Source organism: Lissotriton helveticus, chromosome 3_2 (assembly GCF_964261635.1).
Source record: "Lissotriton helveticus chromosome 3_2, aLisHel1.1, whole genome shotgun sequence".
Taxonomy (NCBI): Eukaryota; Metazoa; Chordata; class Amphibia; order Caudata; family Salamandridae; genus Lissotriton; species Lissotriton helveticus.
Window position 1 is genome coordinate 460,738,251 of NC_136062.1, and position 14,398 is coordinate 460,752,648.

The 14,398-nt window shown below is 46.2% G+C and overlaps 1 protein-coding gene across 1 annotated transcript in view; it reads left to right on the forward strand.

The window, feature by feature from the left end:
- The window catches only part of LOC144826358 (astacin-like metalloendopeptidase), a 195,333-nt gene extending 181,308 nt beyond the window's left edge, over positions 1 to 14,025 (forward strand). Inside the window, exon 13 of the mRNA XM_078684686.1 lies at positions 13,300 to 14,025. Coding sequence (XP_078540812.1) covers positions 13,300 to 13,304 — 5 coding nt within the window. The 3' untranslated portion in view covers positions 13,305 to 14,025. The remainder of the gene's footprint in view (positions 1 to 13,299) is intronic.
- Positions 14,026 to 14,398: the final 373 nt, after the last annotated feature.

A 14,398-nucleotide genomic window follows, 5' to 3' on the forward strand; every position in this document is an offset into this window, starting at 1 on the left:
TGATTCGCGCTAAATGTTTTCACGTGCTAGGTTGAGTTGAGTTGTTATGTTGTATTGCATTTTGTGGTACTGTATTATAAGTTTCATGTAGCAATGTTTTCCGGAAGGTTTAGAACTACAACAACAACACACCAAGCTAACCAAGAATTACCACAGAAGCTATTCAGGTACCAGCCATGAATTTGATTTACTAGTTGGGTGACTTTACCAAACAGTTTGCCATACCTTGGTAATCCACAAAATTAAAGGACCACATGATTGTTGTTTGAAAAAAAATGTGACAAGAATCACTGGTGCAAAATCCTACAGCGAAACCAGCTTTTACAATAAGGCATGAACACAAGAAACTCAACGTAAAGTCACTATATCATGTTCCAATGGGGTTTAAAATCAAATCCAGAGAGCTACACTTCTCACAAAAACCATCTTAGCACAAAGGACAATGAGACTTGCAAACAATGGACGACTACTGCATACCAACCTGGGTCCTCCTTTTAGTCATCCCACAAAAATTCCCTTGAACTGGAGCTCTGATGACAGAAGCATAGACCAGAATCTTCAAAAAGAATGGCTCAAGGCAATGGGACATGTTGAACCATCCATGAGAACCATAAACCATTTTCTAGGATCTATCATATCCTTCCTGGCCTCTGTTGCACACCCCTGGCTACTCTCCGTTTCTTCCCCGTTAAGGCTTGAAGAACCATGAAGTGATTGTGCAACAGTGTGAGAGCCATCCATACCTGCCAACGAAGTGAATGTGGCACTTGTTTGCATCCCTTCTCTCATAACCTCAACTCATCCTCACTATCATGTTCCGATCCATCCATTGTGATGATCTTTATGACATCTCGGCTACAAGTTAAAGGCCACTTTATAGTCACAAAGATAGCCATTTTGCAGATGGAATGTTTACCTACAACTGAGATGCTCTTATCTGAACTTGGCCACAGATACTTGGGGCTACAAATCCCTATGAAGAATCTTGAAGAGTTTGAGTTTAGTGGTGCGAAAAACAAGTAAAGAAAAAGCTCCTCTCACTAGGCAATGTTGTAAAGACTCAACAGTGTAGCAATTAAATATTCCCAAACCAATAAAATGAAATTTCAACAAGAATGTTACTATTTTGATGCAATGCAAATATTAAGACACTATGATGCAATGTTTCAGTTCCACCTCTAGCAATCGCTGGTGCTTTGGACACTCTCTACTCCAATTCAAAAGAAATCTCTCTGCATTTAGTTACAGGAGAGCTCTCACTTCCCTAACATATCTCATTAGGTATGTAACTCTGCCAGGTTTCATCAAAGATAAAGAGGACAACATTTTGCATCAAAGCTTTACCCTTCAGGCTTCTTAGATACTGCACCATGTGCCCCTTCATTCTTCTCTCAGGATGCATGTCCGTGTTCCCCACAAGCTGCCTTGCTCATTTGTCCTCCTCTATCTAGCAATACACTTAAGTAGTATAACTTCTCTTCCAGGGGTATCCTCATCAAAGTCATAAGCATTAGAATATTCCCGCCCATGTGCGGGACCCCGGAAACACTATATTATATGTGCCCCACATATATATATATATACTCATATATATATAAATACATATATATATATAACATGCAATAGCAGCCAATAGAAACAGAGCTGAAATATGCTGTGTAGAATTTCCACCATACATGTAATAATAATAAGCATTAGAAACATGAGAAACAACAAAAAAGTTTGTTTATAAATTGTTTTAATGCTCAGAAAGCAGTAGAAATTCTTATAACTCACTGGAAGCATAGAAAGCTCCCAGGCTGCATTGCAAACACACAGTCTAAAAAGACTGAAAAGCTAACCTGTAGCTGCATAGCAATAAACTGACACCGTGCCTTTAAGGCACTCATGACCTCCAGTATCCCATCATGCCTCAGGGGTGACAGTTAGGTCAGTTGTTCTTTCCGGCTCCTTCAGAGAAGGACCCTGGTTACACAGCTCCACTAATTTTCCCGTTTTTTGACATAAAAACTCTTCACTTTTGACAATGTTTTGTTCTTACTCGACATTTAACATCTAGTCAAGTAAGATACTGTCTTTTTCAGTCAATTTGGTGAGCATTTTCTCCTGAAAATGCCTTCACTCTTTGACAAATGCCCTTCTTGTGGCAACAAGAAGGCCAAGTCAGACAACCACGACGACTGTATCCTGTGTCTGCCTGAGGAACATGATCCAGGCACCTGTCCTCATTGTGAACACCTGTCAGGAAGAACTTTAAAAGACAGGGAGAGGATTCGCATTTATGGCCTAGCTCATAGGTCATCAAGAGGAAGATCTCCGGTGAGGAAGGGCTCCAAGAAGACTCATTCATCGTCCAGGAAGAAGTCTTCACACCCCTCACCCTCAGCGTTGGGCTCGGCGCTGAGAAAAGAACAACCGGTGGATCATTCATCATCTAAACTGCCGTCGACGGCGGGCTCGCCGTCGAAGAGAAGACCAGGTACGTCGACGTCGTCGAAGGATCCAGTTCCATCGTCGAAATCCCCTCCGCCGGCGTCAACCGGGCGACGTCCGACGTCGAGGAAGGGAACTCCGCCGCCGTCAACCGGGCGACAGTCGGTGTCGAGTTCCAAGACCCCTCCGCCGTCGTCAACCAGGCGACGACTGGCGTCGAGGGAGGTCACCCCTCCGCCGTTGTCAATCAGACGTCGACTGGCATCGAGAAGTGTGACTCCTCCGCCGTCGTCGAAGAAGCGACGTTCGGCGTCGAGGACCAAGACCCCTCCGCCGTCGACAGGGAAGAGTCGATCGGCGTCGAGGAGGCAGTCTCCGTCGGTGTCTCGTCAGCTCTCGGCGTCGAGGGTGTCCAATACCCCTCCACCGTCGTCGCACAGACATTCGACGTCGAGGCAGAAAACTCCGTCGACGGCTGATCATCACCGTTCGACGTCGAGAGAAAGACCTCCGTCGACGATTGGACATCGTCACTCGACGTCGAGGCAGGGTGCTTCGTCGACGACAGGACATCGTCGTTCGACGTCGAGACTTCCGTCGACGACTGGGCATCGTCGTTTGACGTCGAGAGAGAGGACTCCGTCGACGGCCGGTACTCGCCGTTCGACGTCGAGACATGGAACTCCGTCGGCGGCTGCTCATCGCCGCTCGACGTCGAGAGACCACACATCCTCGCAAAGACATTCAAAAACAAGATTGTTTGATCCGCCGACTCCCCGAAAGCATTCGACCACGAGGGAAGATCGCTCGACGTCGAGATGTTCAGATGTGGTGATGGTAACGGAGTCAGCTTCCCGTCATTCCACCTCAAGGTCCTCTGGCTCCTCAACTGCATCTTCGAAGTCCAGAAGTCCGGTACGCAAATCACCTGAGCGTCGGACGGACCCTTGGGCGGATAAAGTCAGACTGTCACCTAGATGGTACAGGTCTTTGGACCATTGGAGAGATTCTGGGGCTGCAAAGCGTATGCAAGACTATGCCAGCTCGCAGCACAGGTCTCCTCTTCAGGATCTGGTGGAGGAGATGGACAAGCATAGCCCTCCCAGGCGCAAATCTCCTGTGAGAGCACCTACCGGATCTCCCAGAAGGCCCCGATCTCCCAGAAAAGAACCAGAGGAGCGGGTCAGGTCTCGCTCTCCTAGACGAGAAGAGCGTTCGAAACGATCAAAAGAGAGGAGGCACAGTGTCCACCGTAGACGTCGACGAACTCCGTCTACTTCATCTACCTCTTCTACCAGGTCTTCCAAGAGGGACTACTCCCCTACTTTGACGGACAGTCCTACGTCCCGATCCTCCCCAGTGGATGACATTGGCACGTATCTGGATGTCTTGCAAAGAGGAGCCCAGAAGCTGAGCATTGAAATGTCTGTCCCTCAGGTTACAACGACAGTCATTTTTGAAACTTTACACAAAAAGGCGATCACCGGTCCTCTACTACCATTAGTCCCGGGGATTATGGATCCTGTCAAGGAGGTATTCCTAACTCCGGCGGCTATCAGAGCTGTGCCAGCCCGCATCCAGAAGAAATAAAAACCGGCCTCTTCTGACCCGGTTTTTGTAAGATCTGACCCTCCAGCAGACTCTGTTATTGTGGCGGCGGCGAGGAAGACACACGCAGTTGCCGGTTCTTCTTCAGTCCCACCAGACAAGGACAGCAAGACTCAAGACTCCTGGGGCCGCAAAGTTTGCAACTCAGCTGCGTCGACTCTTAAGGTTTCTAGTGCGGCTGCACTTCTGGGTCGATACGACAGAGCCTTATGGGACTCTATGGAAAGGTTCAAAGCCAAGCTGCCAAAAGAAGACCAGCAGGATTTTGAAGAGACCGTGACTGAAGGATGTCTGGTGGCGAATCAGATGATAAGCACGGCTGCGGATGGTGCTGTCCTTGCGGCGCACTCCTATTCTCATGGGGTTTGTGCCAGGAGATCGGCATGGTTGCGCCTGAAAGGCCTGAAGCCGGATGCTCAACATCGCATCCTTAATCTCCCCTTTTCGGGTTCCGCTCTCTTCGGGGAGCATGCTGACGAAGAAATGACCCGAATGAAGACGGAACTGGACACAGTGAAAGCGGTGGGCTTGGAAAAGAAGAAAGAGTTCAAGCGCCGTTTCAAGCCCAACAGGGGGAGAGGGGCTCAACAGAGGGTTCAAACCCCTCAATGGTCCCAAAGTAAAACCCAAGAGAAAGCCCAGTTTCGAGGTAAACCGGGCAGAGGTAGAGGAGGTCATCAGCAATCCTCTAACACCACAAGAGGAGGAAAAGCCTGATCAGTGGCTTCCTCTGGCGCCGTTGCCCACTCCAGTGGGAGGAAGTGCTTCACAACACCTGGCAGAGTGGGTCAGCATCACCAAGGATCAGTGGGTGCTGAATATACTGCGCAATAGATACAGGCTACGTTTCCATGCCCCTCCAAAGAGCATTCCTCCAAAGAGCGCTTACCCTCATCAACTAAGCTTGCTCCAAAGAGAGGTAAAAGTCCTACTACAAAAAAGAGCGATAGAGGGGGTTCCTCTCGCTCAAAGAGGAAAGGGAGTTTATTCCAGGTACTTTCTTGTCCCCAAAAAAGATCAGGAGGACAAGTTCAGACCAATACTCGATCTACGACTTCTCAACAAGGTCATCGTCAGAGAAAAGTTTCGCATGTTGGCACTTCACCAAATATGCCCACATCTTCAAGTCGGAGATTGGATGTGTTCGGTGGACCTACAAGATGCGTACTTTCACATCCCTATTGCTCTACAACATCGCAAGTACTTAAGGTTTGTCATAGGGAACAAACACTATCAGTACACAGTGCTACCCTTCGGTCTCAAGTCCGCACCGTGAGTCTTCACCAAATGCATGGCAGTGGTGGCGGCTTTTCTTTACAAGAAGGGGCTCTTCGTCTACCCGTACCTGGACGACTGGCTCATGAAAGGTCCATCTCCAGGTCAGGTAAAACACGAGCTACATCTGTGTCTACTCCAGTTGCACAGGCTCGGCCTCCATGTGAACCTGGAGAAGTCAGTCCAGCGGCCTACTCAATCAATCCACTACCTAGGCTCTGTTCTGGACACAAAAGTGGGAAAAGCGTTTCCTTCGGAGGAGAGACTTTTTTCCATGAGCCAGAAATGTGGAATCCTGCTGAAATCTCGGCTTCCAACAGCCCAAGTAGCATCCCTGCTAGGTTCCATGGCGTCCTGCATCTTTCTCATCCCAAACACCAGGCTGAGAATGTGTCCTCTACAGCAGGCTCTGGAGGATCAATGGGACCAGGCGACATATCTTTGGGAGGATCGCATCAATTTCTCCCAAGCGACAAAAGATGCCATCAAATGGTGGACACGGAGAAAGAATCTGCTGGTGGGGGTTCGGTTTCACCAGCCTCTTCCAACCCAGTTGATAGTGACGGATGCCTCTCTGCAAGGTTGAGGAGCGCATATGGGTCCGCTTCAGATTCAAGGCCTGTGGTCTGCGCAGGAGCAGACATACCACATCAATATGCTGAAACTCAGAGCGGTATTCCTGGCTCTCAAAGCTTTTTTTACCAGCGATAGAGTCCAACTCAGTCCTAGTTCAGACGGACAACACGACCACCATGTTCTATCTGAACAAACAAGGAGGCACGAGGTCTCGCCCTCTGTCTCGAGAGGCTCAGGCAATCTGGCATTGGCTCCTCTCTCGAGGCCTCACGGTAGTGGCGGTGCACCTTCCAGGCTAGTTGAACGTAAAAGCAGACACACTCAGCAGGCACTTCGAAGATCAGCCAGACTGGGTGCTAAACGACGAAGTAGTGGAAGAGCTTTTTCGTTGCTGGGGTTGTCCAACCGTAGATTTGTTTGCAGACGACGAAAACTCCAAATGCCACGCCTTCGCGTCCAGGTTCCACCGACCAGGGACTCAGGGGAATGCTCTGCTGATGGATTGGTCAGGGTCATTCGCTTACGCGTTTCCTCCCCTGGCTCTGATTCCGAGAGTAGTTTCCAAGCTCTGCAGGTCGAACATGGAAATGATCCTGATAGCTCCGGATTGGCCGCGGCAGTGGTGGTACCCGGACCTTCTACATCTGTCTGTGTGTCCACACAGACGACTCCCTTGCAGGCCGGACCTGTTGAGCAAGATGAACGGGAGGATAATGCATCCCAACCTCCCATCATTGAACCTAACAGCATGGCTCCTGAGGTCCTGCAATATGGACATTTGAACTTGCCTCCTGAGTGCATGAACATTTTAAAGGAGGCTAAGAGACCTTCCACGAGAGCGTCCTATGCATTCAAGTGGAAGAGGTTTTTCCTATGGTGTAGGGATCATCACCTTGATCCGACTTCAGGACAGGAGGACGTCATATTGCCATACCTCCTTTCCCTAGCTACCGCTGGTTTAAAATACGCTTCTATTAGGGTGCATTTGTCAGCCATAGTAGCATACAGAAAATCACCAGATCAGGTGTCTTTCTTTCAGGTTCCAGTGGTTAAGGACTTCCTCCAGGGGTTGAAGAAAGTGTATCCCCCTGTGCGAAATCCTTCTCCTCCATGGGAATTAAACCTGGTGCTATCCAGGTTAATGTCACCACCTTTTGAGCCCATCCACAAGGCCTCTTTGCAACATCTCTCTTGGAAGGCGGCCTTTTTGGTGGCGATTACCTCTGCTCGCAGAGTCAGCGAGATTCAAGCTCTCTGTGCAAAAGAACCATACACTATTTTTCATCACAATAGGGTAGTCCTAAGGGCTCATCCATCTTTCTTACCTAAAGTCATCTCTGATTTTCATATAAATCAGTCCTTTTCCCTCCCGTCATTTTTTCCAAATCCTGCGACCCCAGCTGAGCGGTCACTTCACTCCTTAGATCTTAAAAGAGTGCTCAAGTTCTATTTGGAAATGACCAAAGGGATTAGGAAAACGGATCAACTGTTTGTGAACTATGTTCAATGCAAACAGGTTTTCCAGCGGCCAAGAGGTCCATCGCGAGATGGATTGTCTCTTGCATTAAATTGGCTTATCAGCTTGCAGGCAAGCCTTTGTTGCAGTCACCCAAAGCGCATTCCACTAGAGGGAAGGCCGCTACAGTAGCCTTCTTGCACGACATTCCAATGTCGGAGATATGCAAGGCTGCGACTTGGAAATCAGTTCATACCTTTACGAGACATTACTGTCTCGAGTCTGATTCCAGGGCCGATACTCAAGTAGGGCAAGCCTCTTTGAGGAATCTATTTGGGTAGCCTACGGCCTGTACAAGCTTAGTGGTTACTAGGCTTCATATGGTTTATTACTGTATTGTTACTCCTTTGCCCGCAGGGAGATGAAGTGAGGCTCGCTATTCTATTCTAATGCTTATGACTATTGATGAGGATCCCCTGGAAGAGAAGGATTAGTTACTTACCTGTAATCCTAGTTCTCTTCCAGGGGTATCCTCATCAAAGTCATAAGCAACCCTCCCGCCTCCCCGGGCAAAGGACATTCTTTAATAAGGAGATATTGTTAACCTATTTGTTATTGGGTTTATTTTCAGTCTCCGAAAAGAACAACTGACCTAACTGTCACCCCTGAGGCATGATGGGATACTTGGGGTCATGAGTGCCTTAAAGGCACGGTGTCAGTTTATTGCTATGCAGCTACAGGTTAGCTTTTCAGTCTTTTTAGACTGTGTGTTTGCAATGCAGCCTGGGAGCTTTCTATGCTTCCAGTGAGTTATAAGAATTTCTACTGCTTTCTGAGCATTAAAACAATTTCTAAACAAACTTTTTTGTTGTTTCTCATGTTTCTAATGCTTATTATTATTACATGTATGGTGGAAATTCTACACAGCATATTTCAGCTCTGTTTCTATTGGCTGCTATTGCATGTTGTATATATATATATGTATTTATATATATATATATATGAGTATATATATATATGTGGGGCACATATAATATAGTGTTTCCGGGGTCCCGCACATGGGCGGGAATATTCTAATGCTTATGACTTTGATGAGGATACCCCTGGAAGAGAACTAGGATTACAGGTAAGTAACTAATCCTTACACACCAGGCTTAACACTTGAGGCACACAGTTGTCAGGTTCTGTATTAAGACGACATGCATTGTGGACAAGCAGAGCGATGTTTGCAAAATCCCAAACAGACACATATGAAATAGGAGAAGCTGACCATTGGTTGCAATACGCAAGACACCAAACACAGAAACCTAACCAAAACACAAAATCCTAATGTAACAAATGATAAACCAGACAAATATGTGAGTCTGACTGCAAAACACAACCATACAAATTTGAAACAGGACAAGCAGAGCATTGGTTTGCACAGGCATAAAATTGGTTGCAGAAACCTGCTCGTACAAACAATAGGCAGTGCAGTACAATCATGTGTTATATTCAGTAGAAGTCTAAGAATCTCTGTTCCAATAATGTTATTATTAACATAGGAATCCACTTGTGACCCCACAAAATGCCCGCCAATGCAAGAACTGAAACCTGTGAGGCTCACCAGACATGGGGTCCTCTATCACTTAAAACCCAGGACCTGTTATGTTTTAAAAAAAAAATTGGTGGCATAATACAAATTGGCATCCGGAGACGCATGAAGCAGTCTTCTGAACCACTGTCGGCTCTCCCTCTCCTTACCCCAATACTAGCATGTCTCATTCACAAAGTGCAAGCAGCCTGTTATGGTCAGCTTCTACTTTGTGAATGGAAACCTCTTCTTTGCTGTGACGGCATCTATTTGATAGTTTTATCTACAGTTGTGGTTGCACAGGATTGATATATATCCTTCCATCTTGTTATCATCATGCCTCTTTGATGCTACTTCCTTCTTAGGAACCACATGGATTCAGCTGTGGATATTGTGATTCACAAACCAATTTCCAAAATGATAAAGGCCCAAAACCCTGAGGTTTTTAATTTCCGATGCTGAGCGCTTGAAATATCAGGAAGCACTTGTATACCCTCTCGGGTGATTAGTGTGCTATACAAATCAATATAACATAACATAACATGAAATATAAGGAAGCAGCTCCAGTGTAGATAGAGTGTACAAAGGTTTTAGAATTAAGTTAGTACGGTTTTTTGAGCGAGAATGTTGGATAATATTTTCTTACGCTTTTTGGAGCATTGGTATCTCCTCATGCAACATGCCACCGATCCAGCTCTTACAGTGCAGCCAACAGCAGCAATCGATCAACATGTAGGACCCGAATACGATGTCAGACATACCGGAGTCTGTACAACACTGTTTGGGAACTGAAACCGAACGACCTCCTGTCGTCGGTTCCAGCCCAGCAAGTCAGATGCGACTGAACCCAGTTCGGTCACAATCCTATTCTTTACAATGGGAGCATGCATTCCGAACTGCATGCATGCTCTCTTTGTAAAGAGCAGATGTGCAGTTGATAGCAGGCACTTCAAGGTGCCTGCCACCGGGTGCAGGGATCAATAGGGAGGCACTATAGGTGCCCCCTAGGCTGCCATACGGAGGCCCTGCACCAATGTGGGCCTTGCTCACGGCCCCCAAAGTAGGATTGCCACTGCCTTTCTGCGTCGGAAAAGCCGGCACAGAAATGCTGTGGGAATCTTCCATCAAAATCCCTCGGCCAGTAAGAGCCGCCAGAGGGATTGATGGAGGATTTCCGATTGACATCTGGGCTCTACGGGCCCGTCGGAAACCATTTGGAAATCTGATTCGGATTTCTTTCCGACCGACCCCATCAAAATGGGTCGGTCGGAAAGGAATCCGAACAGGACATTCCGATGCAGTCGGGACGGCTCCGACCGACAGTTGGAGCCGTTTTCGACCACGTCGGAATCAACCCCTTAGTGTTGCTTTACTTCTGCCACACCTTGTCCATTCATTAATGCCTTGAGCTGATCAATTTTATTTATTTTCTTTGGCTCTCCATAGATGGATGAACTGAGTGGTCTGCATCTGCCACTTCCTTCTCTAAAGAATTACTTCACCTGTCATGAGTATAAGTCTCCTACACAATAAATGACTAAAGATCATAGCTTTAAGAGGGTTATAGCATGAAATCAAAAAGAGGTGTATTACGTTAAGTCTAGTATTAAGACGTTTGTAGCCTTGTGACTAGAATTTTGACGGCAATGGCACTGAGTCAAGAATTAAAAAAGTTATACCACCAAGTCTAGAATTGAGGATGTTGAACAAGGTTTAAAAATAAGTGGATTACAGTTCCACATGTAGAAATTTGAGGGCTGTTGCTGGGAATCTAAAAATCAAGAGTTTTAGCTCCAAGTCTAAAATTAAGGTGGCAGTCACACTGAGTCTAGAATCTAAGAACTCATCATCAGTCACATGACACACTTAATTGCTTTATATCGCTGCACCTCACATATTAAGCTAGCACATTTGGTGTGGTCTTTGTTGCGGCTGGTATTTAGGTGCTTCCTATATCTTCATTCTGGGCCTGAGTGTCCAAGGAATCAGCATCTTACAAACTCCAGCTCTTGTTGACATACTCTGGTCAAACTGCAAATAGCCTAGAGCAGCAGAACCTTGTGAGACTTTTTAACTTAACATTTGGTCAAAGAATGCAAAGTTCAAGGAAAGAACAAGAAACATCATGGCTGCAAAGAAGCAGGTTCACGTATCAATGATGCTGTGGCAAGGAGAAGAAACTGGTGGGGTCTGTAAACACCAGCTTTACTCAAGGGGTGGAAATGACTTCTTCTTCAGGCTGGAATGAGTCAAGACCACGGTTTCATACATACAACACTCTCATATGTGAGCTGTGGCTTTCAGATAGATCCACTGAGCAGAAATCAGTCAAATACCTTAGGACATCCTGCAATCTTTGTAAGACTAATGACTTAACTATTGCCTAAATCTGAACTGATTGGGGGAAAACAATGTTCTATATCAAATAGATATAACCTGTGACATATATACATGGCTAGCTCTCTGACAACAGCTATGCACCCTCTCGGGTAAAGTATACCTGTTGGAAAATGAGGCAGTGTCTGTCAGGCCTGCACAAATAACATGACTACATTTGTCCTTCACTGGGAACCAAACACCCAATTATAGCACCTGACTGTCAGAGGGCAGCGTTGCAGAGCAGTCTGAGGCTTACTCAAGGAAGGTGGTGTGGGCTAGTAACTGCCATTACAGGTGAGCAGCAATAATACTCAATAATTGATTGTCCAGTTTGTACTTTGCTTTATAAAAGTAAGAGTACATTTATGAAACACACGCACTACTCAATATTATGCAACCAATTTTCATACATACATAAGCTGTTGGAATTACTTTATGAAATTGCATAACATCTCCACCCCTCCTGCAGGGGGGTGGGGTCTAGTACCACCACTCCCATGTATGCACATCATCTTGCCCCCAAATGCAGTTAGTTGAACATAATCTGAGCGAGGGCCCTGCGCACTGGCATCATCCCAGTGGCGACCCACCCCATTTCCTCAACAAGCATATAAAACACGCACACCTGCCCTGGTGACACACAAACCTGACTGAGCATTTTCTACTGGCCATGAAGTATACACCTATGCATCTTAAGGGCTAACAGTCTGGGTTCTTTATTTAAGCAAAGCAGCAAGAATACATGTTTAAGCATCACTTTAGAAAGACAGTACTCGGCACATTTGTGGCTCATTAGAATGCATTGCAGTTACAGCCCCTAAATGAATCACAGATGAAATCACAGGATTAAGCATATACAGCCAGACACCCTAGCAGGACTGTCTGGCAACATAACCCTACTTTGCTTATGACATCACCGTACACGGGTACTTTACATTACACATGTGACCTTCAGTCCCTCTAAAAGAAATACCATTAGTAAATGCACTACGGGTGCAATTACACCTCTTCACCTCCAGGGGTTTCCCTTCTCCAGACATCCCCAGCTAAGTCCTTCATCCCTTGGTGCACTTCTCAATACACCCCCAGCTGTAGAACAAACGTTCCAGCCCAGGAGGTGTTAAAATGCTGTCTGAGCCCTTGAGGGGTTATTCTTTTCAAGTCCCCATGAGACTTAGGGGGGACTCCTCTTCTTCGTGTTGGGAGAGGCTGCATTCTTCCAGTGACAGCGGCAGATGGATGAGCCTGTAGCTCCACCCATCTTCTCTTCTGTGGAGAGGAGGCCTTTGCTCTTGGAGGGGAAGGTCATTAATCCAGCCTGCTGGGGTCAGCCCCCAGCCAGGCCCTGGTTATGGACTGACTCAGAGAAATATGATATTTCTGGATTACCCAAAAGCAGTACAAATATGACTTTGGACTCTGCAGAATACTTCTTCTCACATCAGTTACATTGGGCTTTAGTGCGTGTCTGACATTGGTAGGCCCTAGGAAAGTGAAACTAGCACATGGGCTCCATATCCCCATAGGAGAATGATGAAGTGAAAACAGTAAAACACACTGACGTTCCCTGGCATGTTTCTTCCCACTGTATAAAGCCTATTTCATGTCACCACCCAGTTCTGCATAATCCCTGCCACACCATTCTATCTGTACCTGCTCTTGGGGTGCGCACACCTGAAATCTCCCCTGTGCAGCCCCTACACGTGTGCACATGCAGGTCCACATTCTGCATGTAACCAGCCCGGTGCCCCTCACTCTAGTTGCAGCGCAGTGGCCTATTCAAGCAAGGGGGACACCAGTAAAATCCACATGCAGTGTCTTTCATCATGAGTTCACTGTGGGTGAGTCCCAACTGATGAGGCTCTCCCACAGTAAAAGCTCAACAATTGGTGCTCAAAATGTGAAAAATCCAGGGGGCCCAGATGGATCAGAACCACCTTCTAACAATACCCCTAACCAACTTCACAACTGACATTTCTCTCCCAATCTTTTATTTCAGTGTAACCCAAAGAAGAGATGTGACACATTGACTCGGCGACAAAAGGAACTGCCAAAGTCCCCATCTCAAGAGAAGAGGCTCCTACTTCATTCTATATTATATTGTCTGACACTTTACATAACGTTGGTGTGATGAATACAGACCCTCATTTATAGTTTGGTAGAAGGGATACTGTTCCCAAAAAATTGGTGGTTATTCCATCTCCCAAACTTAAGTTTCCAGGATCAATATAGAGCCGCAATACTACGATGTTTCCATTGGCAGAGTGTATCCTGGCTCCCCCAATGGAAGTGTCTCAAACCGTCCACTCTATTTAGGGTGATCATTTTGAACTACTTCTTTGTTGTTAAGGATTTCCTGGAAAGCCTGTAGGCCCCAGTCATGAAACCAAGGAAATTACCTCAACATCCCAAAGTGATTTGTTTTGCAAAAAGAAGCGTTTGCTTTGGGAGTTTGTTTTTGAAGAACAGATATCTTTGCCGTGCAGTTGCATTAAACATGGCACACACTCAGCAAAGTTTCAGCGCCTTCAATGGAGCCTCTGCAATGGGAAATAAGGACTCTAGTGTTTTGATAATGTGTGTTGTTGTGCTATTCATCTTCTGTAGAGCTGTGATAACCTTGCATGTGATGTGGGCACCTGGCCTGAAATGTTTATTCTGCTGTCACAGTATTATGTGAGTGTCAGACAGAAAATCCCAAATAAAGTTGCATTGTCAGCTGAAATATGACTGGTTAATCTATGTTTACAGAATGCACAATAAAATCTCTGTATTATATTCCTTACAGGCAGGTTAGCGGGGAGGAGGGTTCAACACTATGGCAGCTTCCTAGGATCCAGCAGCCAGGCTACCAGATCAAAATTTGAGTGTCTAGCCTTATGATTGCATTGTGTTATAGATGCTCTGTAGTGGTGAGTGAGGTGTACTACTTCATAAAACAATGAATCAAATATGAATTGTAGAATGGAGATTTATTCCAGATAAAGAGCGTCTGAATAGATCAGTAGCAAGCAGTGAACTGACCATCAGTAAGGAACACTACATTCTATAACAACATGTATTAGAACGTAGAATGCAAACACATTCAAAAGGATACA